General features: G+C 37.4%; 1 protein-coding gene across 2 annotated transcripts; it reads right to left on the bottom strand.

Annotated features, from left to right (window-relative positions):
• Window positions 1–3027: 3027 nt before the first annotated feature.
• Window positions 3028–13915, bottom strand: LOC114275087 (transcription factor-like protein DPB). Of its 2 annotated transcripts, none has more exons than XM_028217076.2 (9): window positions 13399–13915; window positions 12602–12678; window positions 12282–12325; window positions 6448–6510; window positions 6176–6316; window positions 5998–6066; window positions 5743–5841; window positions 3908–3978; window positions 3028–3530 (listed from the first exon to the last, which is right to left on the bottom strand). In XM_028217076.2, the coding sequence occupies exons 1-9, from the start codon at window positions 13659–13661 to the stop codon at window positions 3299–3301; spliced, it is 1059 nt and encodes a 352-aa protein (XP_028072877.1). In that variant the 5' UTR covers window positions 13662–13915; the 3' UTR covers window positions 3028–3298. The 2 variants fall into 2 exon arrangements, with proteins under 2 accessions (XP_028072877.1, XP_028072876.1); XM_028217075.2 differs by having other exon boundaries at window positions 6176–6322.
• Window positions 13916–24795: the final 10880 nt, after the last annotated feature.

Here is a 24795-nt window from a genome sequence, read left to right on the forward strand (position 1 = left end):
TTTGCATTCGCTTTTGATATTGTGAGTGTTTGGGAATTGGGTTTTTTTGTAGGTTTTTTTAGTTGTAGGATATTATTGGAGAATTTTTTTGTGTTTGGGAAGATAGTTAGGTTTTTTGTGGTTGGATGTGATGTTTGTGAGATAAGAAGTAAAATGATTATAAGGTTTGATGTGATATTTTGTTTGGATTGAATTTTTTTGATTTTGTAACCAATTTGTCTTTTAATGAAAAAAATCAAAAACCAAACTTCCCAAACACTCATTATTTGTGTTTGTGTGAGAGTTGAAGATTGGTCCTAGAAAATTTTAAAATATTATATATGGATATATATATATATATATATATATATATTTAATATGCTATTGTTGTGAGTAATCAACATCATATATGAAGAAAATGAAGGGGGGATTTGGTGATAGTCCCCTCATTATTTAATTTGTCTTTCAAAAGGACAAGAATTATATAAGTATTTTCAAAATTCCTTAATATTTTAAAATTTGTTTCTTTTATTATATTACCCTCATATCTGTCAGCTCTCCTATTAAGTCATCTTCACTATATATTTCAGAGTAAAATTTTACTCTGTATAAAAGTAAAATTTTACATTCTGAAACTAAAAGTAAAATTTTACTCTGTATGAAAGTAAAATTTTGCTCTGTATAAAAGTAAAATTTTATTCTGAATAAGAGTAAAATATTATACTCTGAAACTAAAAGTAAAATTTTACTTTGTATAAAAGTAAAATTTTACTCTGAAGAATGAGTAAAATGTTAGACTCTACACAAAAGTAAAATTTTACTCTGTATAAAAGTAAAATTTTACTCTGGTTCTGTCAAATGAAAAAAACAGAGCAATAGAACCAGAGTAAAATTTTACTCTAGTTCTGTCAAATGAAATTAGATACAAAACAACAAAAATAAATAAAAAACAAACAAACAAACAAAAATAAAACAAATTAATCAACAAATCAACATATCTAATTGAGAAGAAAAACTTCTAAAACTCGATCAACAATCACAAATCTCAATGAAAAGAATACATGTGTTCAACAACACTCATACACACAAATATATATATATATATATATATATATATATACATACATACATATATTCAAAACTCAAATTTGTGTTTAAAAAAATAAGTATAACCAAACTCCACCCGCACTCTTCTCCATGTGGTCATTGCGAACTCGATGGATCTTCAAATTGCAATAGAAGCTTCAAATTGAGTCTAATTTCAATTCAGTTAGCGAAGTCGATCTACAAGTCGTTCGAACTTAGAGTTTGCAACCTTTAAGCCAGATGCAAACTGAAATCGCAATTCCAATTAGAATTTGAAATCCAAAGTTCTCATCGAAGTTGACTCAAAGAACAACGAGTCACAAGAGAGAACCCAAGGTCAGATCGCGAAGGACTCCAGTTCGTAATCGCGAGTTCCAGAAGCTTGAATTCGGGTTGATTGTCGAATCGGATCAATTTTGCGATGAAGTCCTTGGTTTCTTAACAGACGCAAATTAGATTAAAACTTCAAACTAAGCTTCAATTCAAATACACAGGTCAGATTGTGATTGCTTGAACCAGGTCAGTGTTCTAGGTCAAAGATTGAATGAATCTTAGGCTTAGATGAACTCGATTTTGGCTGGCCAGAGTCATAGAGACCAAGAAGGTGGAGAGAGTGTGGGTGGAGAAGGTAGGAAGATTTAGTTGAGGGTATAATAGTCTGAAAAAATATTTAAATAATAAATTTTGTCATTTATGCAAGATTTTATAATTATGAAGGGGTTTAGAAAATTTAATTTTTTTCTTAGTCCTTTTAACAATGAAAGGAAGGTAAAGGGGGTTTATAGCTAAATTTCCCAAAATAAGTAAAAGAAGATACATTTTTTATTTTTCATTTTTCTTAAGAAAGTCGATTCAAATATAGTTGTAGATATGTGTCATTTTTATTTTCTATAGAAAAAGAAAATAAAAACCTATAGCAAATTTGAAGTTGGGGTTAGAGCTCCGACCAACCCTAATGTACTTTCTATTGCTTAAAAAAAAGAAAAAGAAAGAAGAAGCTAGAAAAAGAAAAGGAAAGGTCAGTCAGTCTAGTTAGTTCCTCTCCGAAGAAATCAAATCACGGGCTGTTTGCGCTCTACGAACAAATCTAAAACACAACTACACGGAATCGTAGGGTAGGATACCTGATTTTAATTTTCTTAATTTATAAAATATATATTTTATTATTATATTTTGTAGTAGATTAATTCTAAAATAGTAGATAAAACACATAATTATCTTCAATAAAAAAAACCAACCTATATTAGCCTTAAAATCATTTTCTATATATATATATATATATATTTTAATGAGTTAGAATAATATAATTAATTCTTCATTAAATGGATTATTTGTCCCAACTTTGTGTTATGCATATTTGATACTAATCTAAACGGTTTAATATTTGTGTTATTAATCATGTCATACATATTAATGTTGAAAAATCATCTTCCTCGAAAAAAACATAAGAAAAAATGATAAACTCTGTCATGCTAACTTCTTATACAGTTCAAGTTGAGTTGAAAATTTCAACCCTTGTTAGAGTGCTTAATAAATTTTGTTAAGTAGGAAGAAAAATAAATAAATAAACAATTATAATCTTATTACCTTCTGCTATGACAACCCTTTTCTGGCCAAAAGAAGAAATGGAAACAAGAGGCAAAAAAACATATAATACTCTTCCTCATTCTTCTCAGCTTCTCTCTCTGAGTCAGCAATGCAAGAAAGGGACAGAAGGCATGCCATTGAGAAATTCAAATGCAACAGGAAACCGAGACTACCCCCCCAATTGTTGGATAAAATTTCATAATTCTCTATGCAGGGTTCAACAAGAGTTCTATATGGTCCACTTCCCCCATACAAAAAATGACTGCATTTCTCCAAAGTACAGACAACAACCAAACCCCAACCCCCCCCCCCCCCCCCCCCCCCCCCCCCCCCAAAAAAAAAAACAAACAAAAAAAACAAAGAACAGAAAAGTGATTACTAAAACAAATTACATTAGCCTATCATGGATATATGTAGAGCACAGATAATTTTGATGGAAACAGACCATCTCCAAGAGTTTACAAGCAGAAAGATCTCTGCATTACCTTCCACTCCCATCAACTTGAACAAAATCTAAGATAATGAAGTCTCAAAAAGAGGCACCGGGCACCACCTCCCCCTCTTCTGGCAATGTATTTTACACAATATACAAATGTGATGAGATTATGGCTCCCAGGTAAGATAATCAAAGCTTGAAACTTGCACACTAATGCTCATGCTTAACACGTGCCTTCAATATTCCAGGAAGAGGAGGCGAGGTGAGAGGCCTATCCGGTACATTTGATCGGGCAGGTTGAGTGATTTGAGTGTGGAAGGACATGCTGGAGCCTTCGCCTCCATCTGTGGAAAAATTTGGTGCTACCTCATCACCCTGTGGTCTTTCACAAAATTTCATTGCCTTCAGAACATAATTGTCATCATGTAGCTCAAAAGGGGTGCTGCATTAGCATAATGGATAAATTATCAGTCTCATGAATGAGAAAAATTAATAACACATTTTTACAGCATCAGACTGATTAAACATTTTTTTCTCTTCTTTCTTTTTGATAATTTGAAGGCTGATAAACTGAAGAGTAGAATCTTGATATGGGTACCAACACTGCACTTTTTTTTTCATTTTTTTCTTTTTCTGGTTATTTTTGCAGTTATCAAGCACAGCATGATACATGTTAGACTATAAGCCCATCTAAAAAGGGGAATGACACAAGTATTCATGTCCAAGAGCATACATAAATTGCAAGCAAGCAGAAGATAAAATTATTCAAATTATGGACCAGTATATCAAGAGTAATAGATGATCCTAGGATTTCCATACCTGTTGAAGTCAAAATGCACCAGCTGCATATCTTCTGATATTTCCACCTCAACAGTTGCATGAGGGCGTGTCTACAGTTTCCAAATATTAGAAAGCATGAGAAACCTTACCCTGATTGCAATGGAATATCTACTTAAAGTTCAAATAAGTGCAACACTAAATAAACTCTCATAACATCTTTTTCTTTTTCTTTTTTCCTCTTCCTATATTTTATTTTTTTTGGGTCTGTGCGTGATAAGTGTAACATCTGAAAAATCTTCAAAAAACTGTAGTGGCATGTAACAGGTGTTCAAACATTGCCGAGTATATTCTTGTTTTCATATCGAAAGACAAACAGAAAAAGAAGGGTTTCACTCACAATAGTATTAGAAATGGGCCTAGCCAATGACCCAAAAAAGAAACTTTGGAAACAAGGAACCTATCAACATAGATATCAGACGAGGGACATATATAGGTAACATGTATGTGCATAACTGACTGATGGGGGGTGCTTATGGTTGGTCTGCATCATTTTGGGTTAGGTATAGTTCCAGAAAACAATCCTGCCCTCCTATTACACCATATATCAAATGCAAAAGCTTTAGTCCCAATCATCAAATTGAAGGATCTAACCACTTGGCCTTCCTCTCCCATTTCCAGCACCTTCTTTTTGTAACAATCATCCTATCAATGCAACAAAGGTGCCTTCAGTCAGGGTTGAAGGTTCCTCTCCATCATCACATACGATTGAGCTATTTGCCCACTGAACCAGGCACTCATCTTTTCACCTCCTAAACTCATTGATTCTAAACTCTCGTATCAGCACGCTCTTCCTTCTTGCTGAGAATTCTGCCCACAAGGCCTAGGCTTCTATCACCATTTACCTTCAATGTCCATATAGGGATAATACTTACTAATGTTCTGTTTGCTTTAAAAGTGCCAAGGAGATTTGGGGATGGGTGAAGAGTGAGAATAAATAACTTTGCTACCAATTTGAGAGTAACATAATTCTGAAATATAGTGCATGCATATGTTATACATGCACGCACTTGCTTTCATAGACTATTTGCTACCAATCAAAAGTAATCATCCTCTTCCGTATCTCCTGCCCACAGGTTACAAGGAGGAGGTGAATGGGATTATGGAAGTAAAGAGGAAGCATTTAGCAGATACAAAGTAGAAAAGATATTGTGGGAAAAAATAATAAAAAAGATCAGAGAATTGTTTGTGGTTTCATTGAGCCTTAAATGCAAAAATTCCTCCACCACTCTCGCCCATTATACAACATCATCTGAGGCATCCACTGCTTCCAGCTCTCAATCCTATATAACCCAAGTAAAAATGGGCACCCTCCCCCACCCAAGTAAAAATCCTATATGCCATGCTGGAAATTCTTGGAAAACCATTATATGTTAAAAGCCCACATGATTGGTAATTTCTAACCGCAGCTTTGGAGCACCCTTCCAGAGCCCGATCTCATAAGGACACCTGACCTCTCTCAAGGTCCAATTATTCGTATTAAACTACCCACATCTGAAATGTTGAACAAGTCATAGCTTGAACATGGAAGCAAACTACCACAAATCCCACACCATTCAACAATTGAAATCATTTTTTGACTTCCCAACATCACCTTTTAGATTGTGCATCCTTGTATCAAAATAGAGGGTTATCATATCAGAAGCCTTCATTAATTTGTATCCATTTATCATAAGATTGATCACATGTAATTTCATGAAAACTCTAAGCAGGAGCAATTTCATGAGAGAGAGAACAGGAACTTAGCCGACGCTTTCTTTAACTCATTAGCATGGATAAGAACTAACTCGAGTGAAGAAACTAGAAAGCAATTTTACCTGCACCAGTATAAAAGGCAAAGCCACACCACCACTAGGAGAATTTCCAGAGCTGTACAGTTGCTCATTGCGCTGTATAAGGTTTTGAAGACCTATGAACTTGACACAGAAGGAATGCAGAAGTTAGAAAACAAACACTGTCACTAAGTCCATCAGAAGAAATTATACACATTTTGAGAACACATCATGGAAGAAAATTCCAGACTTTTAGTATGGAAGCCTGACCAAGATAGTGAATCAAAATATAATTCTTACTTGTTCCTCCAGTTCTTGCATATAAGCTGCTTTTTTGTCAATCTTACTTCTCAGTCCAAGACGCTCTGTCTGCGTTATTACATTCATGGAGTTAAAGTCATATTAGATCAAGAAAAGTTGCTAATGGTAAAAAACACATATAACTTTAAGATATGGAAGCATCAGCTGAACTCAAAACCTTTAGCAGTTCAATATCATTCAAGCTAGTCCGAGGTAGGCCCTTCCATTGAATTTCCTTTTTATCCTTGGATATTATATCCATTGCCATAAGAACATTCAGGGCATCATACACTCTTCGCCGTATGTTTTTCTCGTCATACTGTTGCTGTCATATACGATACCAAACATAAATTAGAAGCTCCAATTATCAAATTTTACTCACCATTTCAATCACTGATACAAATATGGACATTAACAACATTTTCAGCAGCCTTCTGAAAAGTGACTAACCTGGTCCGGAGATGTCAGACCATTGCCTGGATCTGCAAATTCAGCTACAAGTTCATCTGCAACCTGGAACATATTTGTCTTCTTAAATTATAGAATACTGTAATATGACACATTGTCGAGAAATATAAGAGATTTAAGATGGTAGACCAGTGAAAAAGCAAGAAATAAACAATCTGTATATGCACTAGATGCATAATCTTCTGGCTGCAGCTGTTATAAGATATTATACATTTGTGTAAACTATATAATTTCAACGAGGTTATGGCAATAATACAGTTTCTTCCTCATATCTAACATAGTATCGTAGCCAACCTAGTCATTGAACCCTAGCATCACAGTCAACTGACGAACCCCATTGTCACAGCCCTCTCTTCGCTGCAAGTTTTCATCACAGCCCTCTCATCATCACATCTCAGCTGTGATCAACCTCTTCTCTCTCTGGTTCATTGCATCTCACTCGCAATCAACATCTCTCTTTGGCCCATCATCATTAGGGCTTCTCGTTTGAAGACATCTCTGGTTCAACCTCTTACTGATTCACAACCAGTCAAACCTTCTGGTTGTTTGAAGCTGTCTCTTTCTGGTTCTCCTCCTTTTTTTTTTTTTTTTGATAATATTTCTGATTCCCCTTGTATCGCCCCTCTGGCACTCTTCATTAAGCAATTCTTTGCTGCTTCTCTCAGCCCATTGTCAATCTCCAGTTTAAGCCTTCGTTAGGTTCTTGCCCAATTGCTATACCGTTAAACCAACCCATATTAATAGCTTAGTATCATATTTAACTTCTCTTTGACCTATACCAGAAGCTTAAACCCATCAACTTTGATTCTTTTACAATCCTCTCCGACCTCTCAGTTCCTACTATTTCAACATGTATAAGAATAAATTGCAAGCCATCAACATCTGTTTGAATGGGGACAATTATGCTTACTGGTCTAATGTTATGAATAATTTTTTACTTGGTAAAGGAAAGTGGGGTTATGTGATACCGATACTCACTTCTTGACATGTGTCTGACACTGATCCAATGTGCCCTATTTTTTTTAGACAAACATTCTTCGGACTCTTAGAGGACACATGTGTTCATCGCTTAGACACCAATGAAACTAATTATAAGTTCAAACAAAATAACTTAGTACACAATGACAAAAGAAAAATAATATAAATTTATAAGAATTAGTAATATGTTAGAATTTTTTTTATTATGTTTGAATATAATGAAGCTAATGTGTCATATAATGAAAGTGTGGGAGAGGGTAATAGAACGCCGATTGCGAGATATAAAAGAGGTGTCAGAGAATCAATTTAGGTTTATACCTAGCAGGTTAACAATGGAAGCGATTTATCTTTTGAGGAGAGTAATAGAAAAGTATAGAAAAAAGAAAAGAGACATTCATATGGTGTTTATCGACCTTGAGAAAGCATATAATAGAGTGTCCCGAGATATAATATGGTGGATGTTAGAGAAGAAAGGGGTGATAAAAGGTTACATTGATATGATTAGGGACATGTATGAAGAGGTGGTGACCACTATTAGATTGCCTACTGGAGAGACAAATAAATTTTCTATCACTGTAGGGTTACACCAAGGATCTACCTTAAGTCCTTATCTTTTTACTTTAGTTATGGATGAGTTGACGAGAAATATCTAGGATGACGTGCCATGGTATATGCTTTTCGCAGACGATATTGTGCTAGTAGATGAGACTAGAGAATGAGTTAACACAAAGTTGGAGATTTAGAGAAAAACTCTTGAATCTAAAAGATTTCGAATAAGCAGAACTAAGACAGAGTACATAGAGTGTAAATTTAGTAATAGTAATAGTAACAGTAACAGTAACAATAACAATGAAAGTAGAGGAGATGTGAATATTGAAAATCAAGAACTGCCTAAGAGTGAACATTTTCATTATTTATGGTCGATTATCACAATAGCGGGGGAGATTGTTGTGGATGTGGCCCATAGAATTAAGGCGGGATAGTGTAAGTGGACAAGTGTGTCTGGGGTACTGTGCGATAAACGAATACCCACTAGACTAAAAGGTAAGTTCTATAGAACGGCTATTAGACCAGCGATGTTGTATAGGATGGAGTGTTGGGCAACCAAGAAACAACATGTAGATAAGATGAGTGTGCTGAGATGAGGATGCTAAGGTAGATGTGCGGCAAGACTAAACAAGACAGAATTAAGAATGAGTGTATTCGGGAATAGGCAGGAGTAACACCGATAGAAGATAAGTTGAGAGAGAATTGATTGAGATGATTTGGTCACATTCAACGAAGACTAATAGAGGCAATAGTGAAGAGATGTGATACTGTAACGGTAGATGAGAGTGTTAGGGGATAGAATAGGCCTAAATTAACGTTGGCTAGCGTTGTAAATAAAGATATGGATCTACTTAATTTGACTAACGAAATGGCCTTTGATAGGGGCGTGTGGAGAAGAATGATTCATGTAACAGACCCCATTTGATGGGACTTAAGACTTGGCTTGGGTTGGTTTGGTTATGTTTGAATAATATATATTATATGTATATGACATATAATAAATATATAAACTACACATTTTGTTTCTATCCCCCACGAGTTGTGTCCGAATTTTTTTTTTTAAAATTGCCATGACAACGCCATGTCGCATGTCTGTCCAAGCACAACCAATTAACGAACTTGAAGAATAGTACAATAAAGAAGGTGCAGTAGTATTCGAAGAGTATATATCCTTAGTCTAACTTTACCAAGCAATATGAATTGGAAATGTCCAACCATAGTGCAACACAAAAAGATAAGTCGATTAAGGGATTCTACAATTAGGTCAATGGCACTTATGGAACCACATTATTTGCAAATGCTTGTAGGTCTATGCACTATAATGAGATGCTTGGAAGCTTGAATATCTCCTTATGGGCACTGACCAAGCCTAAACTAGTCTTGTTTTGAAAATCTCGATAGAGTTTGGTTGATTTTTGGCGAAATATATACACAACTAGCTTTCTTTTTTTTTCTTTTTCTTTTTTTAAACTGGACAATGTGACTGGGTCTTTTTTCGAACTAGTTAGTATGGCATTGTACTTTTCTACTCATCCGCTACTTTTTCAAACTTAATTTGATACTTTTGAGCCTTTGCCCATATAGGTAGCCTTATAGTGCAGGTTGTAGTGATCACATTACAAGTTTTTCTAATCTAATCTATTCTTACTCTACTTGCTCTGGTGAGGATAAACCAGAAAACGGTAATACCCTAACGAATTATGTATTGATATGCACATTTCGAAACATGTTATACTTTCGTTTCAAAAAGGTAAATTCAGTGATCCAAATCAATCTCAAAAGTTTTTCCAATATATTTTCTTAAATGTTACCTTAGAAGGTAACAAATATATATAATGAACAAAAATCTAAGTTGAGTTAATTTTTGACAAGACAAAAATATCATAAATGAAAAAAAAAAATACATTTTATTGGATGTCTAATAGTTAAAAGAAAATTACTCTAGAAATATCTTAAATTCTTGAGTGTAATATATACAAATCTACCCTTATCATATCACATTTTAAAGCATGTTGCGCACCATGTTCATGTTCCCATTCCACGTACCAGAACAATCCACATTCCAGGTAACATATAAAGTGAGGTAGTTGATGGATCTCTATCTTTAGTTTTCGAGAAAAGTTCCATCCATTGTTCTTCCTCTATTTCTCTATCTTCTAGTTTACATGTTAATTTTCTATGAATCTCCTTTCTAACCGTAGATAATTAATACTTTGAACTACTCAGTGCCCCTTTTTCATACACATTGTGTCATTTAGGAATTTAGTATATGTAGAATGATTGGCAATGGTAGAGCACATAATACGTATTTTCTGGATGCTAATTGTTCTTCCTATCCTCCAGTTTTGTCCTTTAGTAAAGCTCTTCAGGCAAACGCCAATTCAACTTTGCATTTGCTACGTCAGTGGCACACTGGCATTCATGTTTGGATAGCCATCTTTTGGGGTTTTAGGGAAGTTTTTTCCTAAACCATTGTCATAGGAATAGTTTCATTTGCGATGCTTGTGAATTTGCAAAACATAAAGGCTTTCTTATCTTCCAGTTAATAAAAGAAGTGCTTCTCCCTTTATGATTATTCATAATGATGTGTTGGGTTCTTCTCCAGTTATGTCTCTTTCTCATTTTTGATTATTTGTTACTTATATTGATTGCAATTCTCGTGTACTTGTGTTTATCTATTTCACACTAAAAGCAAGGTGTTTTCTTGTTCGAAAACCTTTCACAAGATGGTGAGATCCAATTTGACACTAACATCAAGATTCTTTGCAGTTATAATGGGACTGAGTACATTGATAGAGCTTTTTAAGCCTACCTTGATGAACATGATATTCTTTTTCAAACGAGTTGTGTTAGCACTCTTGAACAAAATGTAGTTGTTGAATGCAAGAATCACCATCTTTTTTAGGTGGTCCACTCCTCTTTACTATGAATGTCTCTAAATCTTTATGGGGTGAGGCAGTTCTTCCTACTGCCTGTCTTATTAATTGCATGTCGTCTAATGTTGTTCAATTTAAAACTCCTCTAGAACTTCTTCCTGAAACTCTCTTGGTTTCATCTCTTCTACCCAAAATATTTGGTTTTTTGCTTATTTTGTTCATGCTTCTTAACACCCATGTGTGAAGTTGGACCCTAAGGTTGTTAGATGCATCTACATTAGTTATTTGTTAACATGGATGTTACCTTTGGGAGATAGAGTCTTTTTTTTTTCCCTTTGACTCAAACATATCTTCAGGAGGAGACCAATAGCCAACAAGAGAAGTTGAAATACCCGCTAGGAGTCTCAAAGATATTTTTATTTTACCTACTCCTACTCAGAAATGAAGAAGGAAACACAGTAATAGCCCTCAAATTTTTATTCCTTTTACCTACACCTGCTTAGGAGGGTTACTCCTAGAGCTTGGTTTGATAGATTTCAGAGGGATATGCTAAGGTTTGGGCACAAACAGAGTCATGTAGATTATACTATGTTCATCAAGCAAGGAAACAATACGATTACTTTTCTTATTGGGTGTATTGATGACATAGTGGTGACAGACAATGATATAGAGCAAGTGACCCATCTCAAAACACACCTCGCTAAGGAATTTGAGATTAAAGATTCGGGACTGTTGAGCTACTTTCTTGAGATTGAGGTTGCCAGATATGATAAGGGTACATGGCGAGATTTCATTGGTCTAAGTATTACCTTTCGAGGCTTACATGTGGAACCCAAACCCAAACACAGAGGTAACAAGGTGGTAATGAAGGTGACGTATGTAAGCTAATTGACAAGATAATCAGTCATTATCAATTCAATCCATATAAAATAGGCATCACATTAAAGTGATATTGTACAACTATAAGTTTGTTTTGGTTCTGACCTGTGATTAAAAAATTACACAGTAACATAACCTACTAAATGATTTTTTTTTTTTTTAATGGGCTCAAATGGCAAAATACCACATACTTCACGGCCAGTATTTTTCTTTTTCAAGTCATGTACTACAGGTCAGTTTGTATCGCTACAAGATCCATCTGAGTGCAAATCTTATATAGCTATCATATGATTACACGTACAATTCAGCGTAACGAAATCAAGTGTAAAACAAAAGAGACCTAATGAGAATACTTGGTAAGCAGTCAATTATGCTATACAATGAATTACTCAAACAGTAACTTCACTGTATTGAATAGAAAAGGTAAAGATAAATGAATCTTTGAATTGCAAGAAATAACCTAAATTCTTTTTTATGTTAAAGGAAAAAAAAGAAAGAATGAATGAAAAAATAAAAGTAAAGAAAGCACCTGACCTCATTGTAAGTTGTTCTTCCCTTGCTTTCAACTTTCTCACAAACTATGCATAAAAAGAGACAGTGGAGACATTAAATCAGCACTAATATTGCTATCACACTTAACTACGACTAGCCAGCGAAAAAGCAATTCTGAGATCATCAGCTATGTCTACCAACATAAAAGCCCCCGTTAATATGAACAAAAAAAATTATGATTAAATGTTGCCCCAGTACCCAACCAAAGGGCTACTGCCCCAATTATTTTCCAATTAACTGTATGTCATCCTATAAACCCATTCTTGAAAGAGATGAAACAACAAAAAGATGAATATACACACCTTTCATGCTAAACTGGCGGAGACCTCTACCACTTTTATCCCCTCCAACTGCTCGTTGACCTCTTTTTTTCTTCTTCCTATTGTTCGGAAACCGACAATCAGTTAAAAAATTTAGTGAATGTACATGGCAATCACTTTTCCGTGAAAAAATAAGAAATAAGAAAAAAAAAATAAGAAATAAGAAAAGAAAGCAGGGAGCAACAATTACTTGACCACTTCAAAATTTATATCCAACAACAAGATCACAAAACTATAAAGAACGTAAGAGTTAGACCCAATTAAAGTTTTTTTAAAAAAAAAGGAGTTATATAACAAACATCTATTCTATTATATAAAGCACACACAGCTCATAAGTTTGTTTGAAGCTTTGTAATGCCATTTTGTTTTCCAACAATGCCCATAAAATAACTGCAAAATGGTTATAATAGAATAACTGCTAAACAGTTTGCAATTGTAACTCATGTTCCTGATTCATCAAACACATTGCATTTGCAGCCACAGCCAGATTCAAGCACAACAGAGAAACCGAGAGAAGAAGAGGTTTCAACAATTACCCAATCATTAATTTATGACTAAAACAAAGTTCAGTACGTTGACTTGACTCCAAGAGCACATTTCCAAAAAATCAGTATAAAAATGAATTTCCCACAAGTTAATGGGATCATATAAAATACTGGAAAGAGATAGATACAATATCAAATTCCTCAGCCATTTATTTAAACAAAAATGAAGTAATAAGAATTAGAATTAGAATAGCATTTCATGAAAGTAAAAAAGGAGGGAATTAAAGAGGTCACCCAGCAGCCCCTTGAGATCCAGTATCATCGGCGTCAATATCAAGGTGGTTTAACCTAAAAAAAGTGGTGTCGCTGGCTGGAGTGGCCATGGCCGCCTCGCTGCGGCTGGAAGGAGAGCCAACGCTGCCGCTAGTGGACACAGATTGGCCGGAAACCGTGGTGCCCCATGACCTGGTACCTCCTCCCCTTGAAACTACCGACGGGTTCTTCTCCCCTTCCTGTTGATTATTGCCTCCTCCTCTTCCTCCTCCTCCGCTCACCATTCTAACAACTACTAACCGTCAAAAAACCATCAACAATCTTGTTTATCTTCTGAGACTGCTCTATCAAAATACCAAAAAAAATTACAAGGGTTTCGGCATAGACATTATTATTGATTCACGAGCAGAGATGCGAAGGTTTTTTTTTTTTTTTTTTTTAATTTTCTTTTTCTTTTTCTTTTTCTTTTTCTATCTCTCTCTCTCTCTCTCTCTCTTTCTCTGCCTAAAATTTTCTCTCCCTCGAGTACTCCCTTGGTAAAGATGTGGGTCGATTATTGCCTTTATATTTGTTGTTGCAGTAAGTAAAAAAGGGGCCCATTGCCAACAATAAATTTTTAGTATTAATGTCCAATTTTTTAATTTTTTATAAAATAATATATAAAAAAAAAAAAATTTACCCATAAGTCCTAGTTTTTGAAACGTTGAACCATTTAGTTCTAAAAGTTTTCTTATGCTCCATTTAGTCCCATTTTTACATCAACTTGATGTGAATGATGTAAATGATCTGATGTTTCATTCTATAATTTTAAAATTTATTGAAATCTGATGAACATTAGATGTTTTTCATTCTATATTTTCAAACATTATTGAAATTTGATGAACATTAGATGTTTGAAATCCAATGTTTGTAACATGACTCTGATGTTATTAACATTGTATCTGATGTTATTAACATTGTAATGGGACCTTTCCGTCTATAAGAAAACTTTTAGGACTAAACAGTGCATAAGTTATTAATTTGGGATTTATTGGTGCATTCCCCATAAAAAAATAGAAAAATTGATATTATAATTTATAATATTTTTTTGACTTTTTAACTAAAACGTGTAGTTGTCAAACGTGACCTAAGAATTTTTAATCTTATTTAAAATGTAATTAGTAAACACCTTTTTTTTAAAAAAAAATGAAAAATGAAAAATTATAAATACACCTCATGAGATTCGATTAAAATACAAATCACTCTTGTAATTTTGAAAATTACATTTCACCCCTAAGATTTTTAATTTCGTAACAAATCATCACTTTTATTAATTTTTTTAATTTATAGAAGAGCAATTATGAATTTCATTTTTTTAGTTAATTTTGTTAAATAAAAAATTTTAACAAATGAGTATTTGTAATTTTTCAAACTATAAAAGACAATCTATATTTTAAATAAATCTTAAAAATATTTTTTCAAACCTTGAAATCGTATTTAATTTTTGTCCCGGGTGATTTCCACACATAGATTCAAGCGTAATTATCACTCTGGTTTTGATTTCCAAAATCTACTTTTCAAAAAATTTTATTTTTTTATTTTTTGTATTTTTTGTTTTCATTAATTTTTTTTTAATATTTTAAGTATTTTTGATTTGTAGACACATCTAACATAAATATATTTAAAAAGTATAATAATTGTGAAAAAAGTCTTTTAAAAATTTACTAAATACAAAAAATATAATTTAAAAATGAAAATTTAATACTTTTTTTTGTATTTTTGTGTATTTATTAATTTTTTAAAATATTTTTTTATAAATATTTTATTTTTTAGATACATCTAAGTAATGTGCATTAAAAAAGTAAAAAAATTGCTTAAGATTTTATAATATTGACTAAAAACAAAAAAAAAATACAAAAAACAAAAAAAAATTAATTTCTAAAAAAATAAATTTAGAAAATTAAAACCAAACACACTGTATAAATCAAAAAGGATGAATTATCTAACAACAATGCTACAGATTCTAAAAAACACAATCCCACTCACCTGTAATTGGTCCAAAAAAAGCAAAAAAACAAAAAACAAAAACACATAATTGACCAATATCATTTTAAAGGTTATAAGAGTCCCCAGTAGAGGTCCAAACATTTTTATTATCTAATGACTTTGTTGGATGAGTTTTCGAAATGGTTAGTCATGTTAGGTATAGAGAAGGCATTTTTCTCAAATTGTACTGATCACTTAGAGTTTGATTCTTATTCTGTTTTGATCGCCTAACTGAACTCTGAATTATTTTCTCAAGTTGTGTCAAATCAATATTATCTTTCTTTGAGTCAATCCCTACTTTGTTTTGTCGGCTTGAACTCTGTTTGGATTAACTTCTGAATAGTATTTTACACAACGTCTACAAACGCGCAATAATATCAACCTAATTTATTGGGAAGAAATTTCCAAATTCACATCTATAAGATTAGGTCCAGCATCTATTATTTGAAATTCATATTTATTTAAAAATTTAAGGAGTAATTTAAAAATTTGATTAAAAGTTAATTTTTTAACTTTTTTATCTTTTTATATGTAAAAAATATATGAGATGATCTGATCTAAAATGAGTTAAAAGCTGAAAACTAATTTCTTTTTTTACTTCCCAAATGGCCCCTAAGTTCATAAGTGAAGATCCAACCAAATCAATGAATATTGAGATCCATTCTTTTTACTTTAAGCTCGTTTGGGATGTGGATTGGTTTTTAGACTATTTTAATCTGGGCTAAAAAGTTTTGTTTGGGATAAGCTTTTTGAATTTTTTAACTTTTGTGAGAGAAAAAATAAAATGACTATGTGTTGGATGTGACATTTTGTCCTATTTGACTAAAATAACATATTTGTTTTATATGACTATTTTAACCCAAAACATCTTCCCACACTATATTTACAAATTTATGATTCAAACATAACATTAAAAACTTGAAAGATTTTTTTTGTAACTTGGGATAAATTAAATTGATCTCCCAAATATTTACCGAAAATACAATAATCCCAAAACATGAATTGTGTTAACAGAAGTAGGGAAATAAATTTTTTACCTTAAATATTTTGTATTTATATAAACATTAATGTCAAATGATTAATTTTTCTTTTTGTATTTACTCATTTACTTAATTACGCAAAATTACATTTCCTAAAGCCACCACACCACCTACACCACCCTACATGCTGCCTACTACATGTGGAGGGAAATGTAGATTTTCTTAACACATGCACTTCACTTCTGGTTAATTTAGATACAATGTATAACAATAACATTTTAATTCAAAATCATATAAAGAAATGTTGGGTGAAAAAAGTCAGGGTTGACTGGAGATTTATGGAGCCCTCAGCAAACTGTTAAGATGTGTCCCTTCACATATTTTTATTATATATATATATATATATATTTTAAAGAAGAAGAGTAAAATGTTGAGCACCCACCATATAATTTTTTACCAGTACTCACACAGTATTAAAAAAAATTCACTCATGTAGCCTCATATGCCTGTATATGACCGGTATGTTTTTCCATAGAATGGTATGAAAATGCTTTTGAAAAGTCAACAAATAAAAGAAAAAAGAAGAAAAAAACTCTTGTTGGCAGGTGATATATATAAAGAGTGAATTTTACAATTTCCCTGCAACACCTAATTCCATCTATTAAAGAGATATGTCAGCAACCATGACCAATCCACCCAGAGACCACATGTCGTCTATTTTCTCCTTGCATGACACACTGCACACAATGGAGAAACAATTTGATGATATGATAGTGCAATTTGCCAATGCTATTTGATAACTTAACAAGAAGTTTAAATCTGTAAGAGGAGCTAATTTAAGCCCACTAAATTATTTAGGCTCAATAGTCTAAGATTAGTGGGCCCGAATTTATCGCAAGTCCAAGATTGGTGGGCTTGGATTTATCGCCGTCAAACGGGCTGAATGGCTCTAAGCCTCGAAAGGGTTCGGATCCACGAACCTAGAGGTCCGAAATACTTGGCTTCGAACGGATTCAAACGCAATCTAGAAGTCGCTCCGTTAATGAGTCCCAGAACACTTGCGGGCTCGGAGCTTTCCGGGATCTACGCACCAGAACCATGGGCGTAATGGAGTTCGAACAAAGGACCCGATCCCGAGGACGGTGAGTGGAGACAAATTCACTCTTCGGTTAAACTAGCCTATACCCGGGTCGAGGTGGCACGACCCCGGGGGGTCCATGAGACTCGGCAATATTTTTGCGGCAGGACGTCCTCTGGGACTACCCCTGACCCTTTGGGATGATTGGGGATCATTGGTTAGGTGTGGCTAAGAAGAAGGGTTCGCCGAGGGATTGATCTCCTCTTCGGGGTTTTCTCATCCTCGGAGAAGTCACCTCCTCGGAGAGGTCACCTCATCGGACAAGGTGGTTAGAGAGAATATCCCCCATGTGCCTTGCACATGGGCTCCATCCTACATCATGAGGTGCCTATAAATAGCACCCACCCATAGCTTTACAAGGGATGAATTTTGGAGATTTTTGAACTCTTGGGAAAGAACTAATTTCCCTTCTCCATTATCAACCTTGAGAGTGAAAGTGGGAGATCAATGGGAGAGCCTTGCCATTATTCTATTCTCTAGCCATTTTGCCTTCTTCTTCACCCAATCTCTTATCTCCATCATCTCCTTTGTTGTTGTGTTCCTAAGTTGAGATTATTGAAGAATCTAAGCCTCTCATCATATTCTAGAGAATTCGAAGTTGTTCTTCAAGGATCTTCGAATTTTCCAACTCCTTTCTTGAACCCTTTCCTACATTTTGGCGACTCCGCTGGGGAGGCGGATTGGTTAATGGTCTCAACGAGATCTGGAATCCACACAACTCCAACAAGGATGGTAGGAGAAGATGAAGTTCACCAACAAGGATCCTCTAATGGTGGTGATGACAGAACCATGGCTCCAGATCAACCACTTTTGCTTGAAGCCATTCAAGGACTTCAAAATACTCAGCAAGAGATTCTTACAACTCTTCAGAATCTCACTCACACCATGTTGGTGATGAGTTCTAACTTTGCACCGGCGCCAAACGGAAATCAAACTGGTGGTGGAGTTATTCCCGCCGGAGTGCAAAATCAAATCCAAGGAGAAGTAGGCCCCAATCAGCCTATGGCTCATGGCAACACGGCCACAGTAGCACATGCTCAAACCACAGTAGGCGGCAGCATTTTGCCCACGCCCGGGCTCCATGGCGTGCCGAGCCAAGATCCAATGGTGACTAGGGGAGTTTCTGGTGTAATGAATGGCGCTCCAACGACTGCTGGTGTCCAGGAAAACATAAGGAGCATGATGGCGCAAAAGGGAGCTATGCCTGTACCTAATCTTGTTACGCCACCAGTGAATGTTACCCAAGCACCAAGCGGGCCTCCTTTGGTGCCAACAACAAATCTGCAAGCACAACCCGGTATAGCGGCGCCGTGCGGTGGACTCTATGGGCCTCAATTCAATATCCCATCACCAACTGGCTTGTCTATAGGCGCTGATGGCCAGTATCGTCAAATGTCCTCACCAATGATGAATTCGCAGCACCAGAATGGCCAAGACGCCCCTAGCTCAATCTTCGGGTACATAAGCCAAGTCCCGGGAATACCACCATCAAACTCTCTCCCTCAACAGTTTCTCACTCTCGCCGATGTGCAGGCCATGTTCGATCTCGAACGGGGCAAGAGGACCTTACCCTCTTTGCCTGATCCAGACGTCAAGCCGCCTTACCCCATTGAGATGCTGAGCTATCCATACCCTGAGGGGTATACAGTGCCGAAGTTCATCAAGTTCGACGGCAAACAAGGAAATGCCCGAGAACATGTTGTGCGATTCATCGAGACTCTAGGTATTCATGGTTCAAACCACGTCCTCCGACTGAGAGAATTCTCTAAGTCCCTCACCGACCGAGCATATAGTTGGTATGTTAATTTGGCCCCAAACTCTGTCCGAAGTTGGGAGGAAATGGTTAACAAATTCCACTCCAAGTTCTTTCAAGTGGCGGAGAAGGTGACCACACTTACATTGTGTAAAGAGAAGCAACAAGAAAGTGAAGACATCCTTGACTACGTCAAAAGGTTTCAGGACAAGGCCGTGGATTGTCATGAAGCAGTTGAGGAGAGTTATCTGGTTCAAATTTGTCTAGAAGGGGCATTGAGCAGGTACAAAATATTTCTAGTTAACCACAAGCTACCCACCTTCTCGGCATTAATAGAAGCAGCTCGGAACATTAGCATTCCTCAGGCTCAGGAGTCCGGATTTAAAGCCAGTTACAAGACTAGTTTCAAGTCATCTCGTGGACCTACCGTTGCTGCTGCCTCTGCCCCGGATACCCGAAATTCACAAGGAGGAGGTCATAGAGGCCAAAAAAGAAAGCAATATAATGGTGAAAAGGGGAATGTTTCTTATCCATGTGGAATCGAGGAAGTGAAAGCTCTAGTTAAGGAATGGGTGGCTGACGGAGAGCTAAAATTGCCTTATGTTGAAGAAATGCCATCAAAAAAGGACCGTGAGAGCCCTGAATTTTGTGTCTACCATCGTACATTGAAACATCCGACAGAGAAGTGTTGGACTCTCAGGAAAATCTTCAGAGATAAAGTCGAGGCAGACGAATTGAGGTTCAAAAAGCGAGGGACTCAAGACATCCGAGAACAACCATATCCTCAACACCGAGACAAGGGCAAGAATGTTGCTATGATAGCTTATGAAGGCCCAATGATCGAGGCTATCGCTAATCTCGATGACGATGACAATTATCTGGACGACATCCTCGAGCCAGAGGGTGAGCAAGTTTACTATGGAAGTGCTCTCGATCCAGAGGGCAGAACATTTATGACTCATGGCGAAGATCCCTTTGATCCAGAAGGAGGAGAAGAATACTATGGAAGAGGAGGACACCATGTTTATGTGGCATCTTATTTTGAGGAGACCGAGGAGATGGTTAACTACGAGCCTCCAAGAGTGGAAAAAGATCCGGATCACTATGCCAAAACCCTGCAAGACTGTGTAAAGTTCAAGCAGTTCTTTGACCAGCTTGGACTTTCCAGGGAGGCAAGAACGGAAATCACCAAGTCTATCATTAATATAGCCGAGGCACACCATGAGGAATGCATGTCGACTGAGGGGTCTATCCCGAGGAAGGCAAAAGAGCAATCTAGTGCCATTACTTTCTCCGAGGCTGATCGAAAGTATCCTTTTTCTCACAATCGCCCGCTTTATGTGACTGCTTTTATTAACGGGGTTGAGTTCAAAAGGGCCTTTCTAGATAGTGGAGCCTCTATCAACATTATGACTCGCGCTACTCTAGAAAAAGCCAGAATCTCTGAAGAACGCATTGTGAAGCAGCCGATAGTCATCACTGGCTTCGGTGGAGAAAGGAGAGTTACTATCGGATGTGTAACAGTTGATTTAGCCGTTGGAGAGATTCGCTCGGCCACCAAGTTCCATATTATCGATTCTGAGGCAAATTATCACATCATTCTAGGGAGGACCTGGATGCATAGATATGGGGCTATACCATCAAGTTATCATCAGTGTGTTAAGGCTAAATGGGGAAAGAAGACGGTGACAATTCAGGCTACAGAAAGGCCGTTCGAGATCCATGAAGCTCATTATTCTGATGCCATCTACTTCACCGAACTGGCTGTCGAAGAAGTTCCCACCACCTCTAAGCCTCGAGGGGTCAAAATTCCTCGTTGGGAGGATATCAAAGATGACAAGGAGCCGATGACAGAATCAAGTAAGCGGGCGATGTCTAGACCAGAAAGTCCGCCTATTCCTCGGAAGGTGATGAAAGTTCGAGAAGGAGGCAAGATGGTGTATTATTTATGAAGGTGCGGGGAGTCGGTTTCTTCAGTCACCGACTCCGAGTCAAAAGAAGAGCCTCCTGACAATGATATAGTAATAAAGCCTGAAGTGGCTCCAGAATGTATGCAAGATGGGCCGAAACCTCAGCCCGAACAACTTATCGAAATAGATCTGAGTGATGGACAAGATGCACCGAGACCGGTATTCGTAAGTTCGAGCCTTAGCCTAGAAAAGCGAGAACAGTTGTTAAAATTGATAAGCCGATACTCAGATGTGTTTGCTTGGTCATATAAGGAAATGCCCGGACTAGATCCTGACCTAGTCTCCCACTATCTTGATGTGTTCCCAAACTCCAAGCCAATTAAGCAAGCTGCTCGAAAATATCATCCAGATCTCGAAGAGAAGATTAAGGAGGAGATTGAAAAACTTCAACAGGCTGGTTTCATCCGGCCAATACAGTACCCCACGTGGTTAGCAAACATCGTGCCAGTAAAGAAGAAGAATGGCCAAATCAGAGTATGTGTAGACTTTCGAGATTTGAACAAATCTTGCCCGAAGGATGAATTCCCTCTTCCTCACATCGACACCCTCGTGGATACTACCTCGGGACACCAGATGTTCTCATTCATGGATGGATTCAGTGGATACAATCAGATTAAGATGGCTGAAGAGGACGCAGAAAAGACCGCTTTTAGAACACCTCTCGGAAACTTCTTCTATACAGTCATGCTTTTCGGACTCAAGAATGCCGGTGCAACTTACCAAAGGGCTATGACTGCAATCTTTCATGACATGATCCATCATGAGATGGAAGATTATGTTGATGATCTAGTGGTGAAATCCAAGAAAGAAGAAGACCATCTCCGAGACCTTGAGAAGGTATTCAAGAGGTGCCAGAAATTCAAAATGAGGATGAATCCTCTCAAATGTGCTTTCGGGGTGACGGCCGGGAAGTTCCTCGGGTTTCTTGTACATAGGCATGGTATCGAGGCAGATGAAGACAAGGTCAAATCTATCAGAGCAATGCCTCCCCCGCATTCTCAGAAGGAGTTAAAGAAGTTCTTCGGGAAGGTGTCTTATATTCGAAGGTTTATCCCAGCACTGGCAGAGATCTCTGCTCCTTTCGGCTCTTTGTTAAAAGGAGATGCCAAGTTCGAGTGGAACCAAGAGCACCAAAAGGCCTTTAAGAGAATCAAGGCGGCCTTGACCTCGCCTCAGACCATGATAGCCCCGCAGCCCGGGGTGCCTCTAATGTTGTACCTAACTTCAACCCCCAAGTCCATAGGGGCATTACTGGTCCAAGATGTAGATGGAGTAGAACGCCCGGTGTATTACATCAGTCGGAAGATTCGAGGAGCAGAAGTCCGATATACTCCAGTAGAGAGACATTGTTTAGCTTTGGTATTCACTGCCCAAAAGCTCAGACATTACTTCCTAGCACATCAGATTCAGATTGTTACTAGAAGTGATCCAATCCGATACCTCCTCAGCAAGCCTGCTCTAACCGGGAAGGTGGCAAGATGGTTGTTAGCACTGGGTGAATTCGAGATCACATGTGTAGCACCCAAGGCGATCAAAAGCCAAGCCTTAGCTGATCTCCTTGCCCAATTTCCAAGTGGTGACTATGAACCAGTGAATGAAGAATTAAGAGGAGAGGTGCACGCAGCTATGGCTTCCGAGGAAAGCTTCTGGACATTGAGCTTTGACGGAGCAGCAGCCGGAGGGAAGGGAGGAACCGGGATAGTCCTTACAATCAAAAGTGGGGAAAAGTTATATTTGTCTTATAAACTGGATTTCCATTGTTCGAATAACGAAGCCGAGTATGAGGCTCTTATTTTAGGCTTGATAGCAGCTGAGAAGCACAGTATCAAGAAGATTCGGATCCGGGGGGACTCAAAGCTGATAGTGAAGCAAGTTTCAGGACAGTTCGTCTTAAAGGAGCCTGCCTTGGCCACATATCGAACAACAGTCCAAAGGCTTCTTGACAAATTTCAGAAGGTCGAAATAGAGCATGTGCCTCGCTCCGACAACAAGTTTTCAGATGCCCTCGCAACATTAGGGGCAAGAGTTGACATTCCAGAGGAAGAGGCAACAATTGTTATCAAGAAGAGAACAGAACCTTCAATAATACCCGAAGACAAAGGCCTTCCAGAGGACTGGAGAGGAGAAGTCCTCGAGCAACTCAGAAGCAAAGTTGGAAAACTGACTATGGCCAAGCTTGCCCAATTCACAATTATTCAAGGTGAACTTTACTTCCGAGGAGGTACTGGATTCCTAGCCCGGTGTATTGGCCAACAAGAAGCAAGCTTCCGACTACAACAGATCCATGAAAAGTCTTGCGGGGATGGGGATATCAGTCTGTATAGAAGAATCCAAAGACAAGGTTATTATTGGCCCGAGATAGAGAAGGACTCAAATCAATTACAGAAGGAATGCCCCAAGTGTCAGTCATACATCCGGGAGGATGAGAGTTGCTTTGAAATTGATACCCCTGACTGGAGGCAAGTCTACGTTGACTATCTCAAAGAAGGAACACTACCTGAGAGCCCGAGGGACATTGCACACCTCAAGAGGAGAGCGAGGCGGTACTTTCTTGATCAGGACAAGCTGTATAGAAGAAGTATTGAGGGCACTCCCCTGAGATGTCTCTCCAAGGAGGAGTCAGATCTAGTCCTCGGAAGAGCCCACGAGATTGAACATCAAGGAGGGGCTCGGCTGTTCGAGCAACTTATACACCTTGGGTATTACTGGCCGACCATGGAGTCAGATGCATCCCATCACGTGAAGAGGTGCCAGACTTGTCAGAAACACGAAAATTTGATCCACGCTCCAGCTGTAGACCTGCATAGTATCCGAACGCCATGGCCGTTCCATACCTGGGCTTTTGATCTGATAGGGCCCATCTCCACATCTTCTAAGGGGTACAAGTGGATTCTCGCAGCCACAGAATTGAGTACAAAGTGGGTCGAAGCAATTCCTCTAAAGAACGCTACGGGGCTTGCAGTCGCGAACTTCATCAAGGAGAATATCATTTGCCGATTTGGGGTACCAAACACCATCCTCTCGGATAACGGCACTCCCTTCATAAACAAATATGTGAAGAGCCTCCTAGAGACTTACCAAGTGAAGCATCACAAATCCACACCCTACTATCCAAAAGGGAACGGGCAGGCGGAAGCCACAAACAAGACACTGATAAGGATTCTGAGCAAGATGATGGATGAGTTTGGGGGGACTTGGTCCGAACAGTTGATAGTAGCCCTATGGGCGTATCGCACTTCGAAGAGAAAGCCAACTCAAGCAACTCCTTACTCCCTTGTGTATGGGTCCGAGGCAGTGTTACCTATAGAGTTGGAAACGCCATCTGCTCGAATGGCTCTCGCCTTGGGGATGGTATTGGAGCCTCGAACCACCAGATTGGAAGCATTAGAGGAAAAGCATGACAGAGCTGCAAAAGTCATGGAAAGGTATCATGAGTCCATCGCCCGAGCCTATAACCAGACTGTGATACCAAGGAAGTTTGAAGAAGGTGATCTAGTATGGAAGATTGTAGACCCAATCATGCGAGGACAGCCTTTGCCCAAGTTTTCTCCA

Source organism: Camellia sinensis, unplaced genomic scaffold, assembly GCF_055761805.1.
Source record: "Camellia sinensis isolate YWXY unplaced genomic scaffold, ASM5576180v1 Unanchor14, whole genome shotgun sequence".
NCBI classification, from domain to species: Eukaryota; Viridiplantae; Streptophyta; class Magnoliopsida; order Ericales; family Theaceae; genus Camellia; species Camellia sinensis.

Excerpts from the sequence above, each read along its gene's own strand:
- LOC114275087 (XM_028217075.2), bottom strand. The coding sequence starts at position 13,661 with ATGGTGAGCGGAGGAGGAGGAAGAGGAGGAGGCAATAATCAACAGGAA. Across the intron at positions 12,679-13,398 it reads GGATCTCAAGGGGCTGCTGG|GAAGAAGAAAAAAAGAGGTC; the intron begins GTGACCTCTTTA and ends TCCGAACAATAG. Across the intron at positions 3,531-3,907 it reads GTGCATTTTGACTTCAACAG|CACCCCTTTTGAGCTACATG; the intron begins GTATGGAAATCC and ends ATGCTAATGCAG.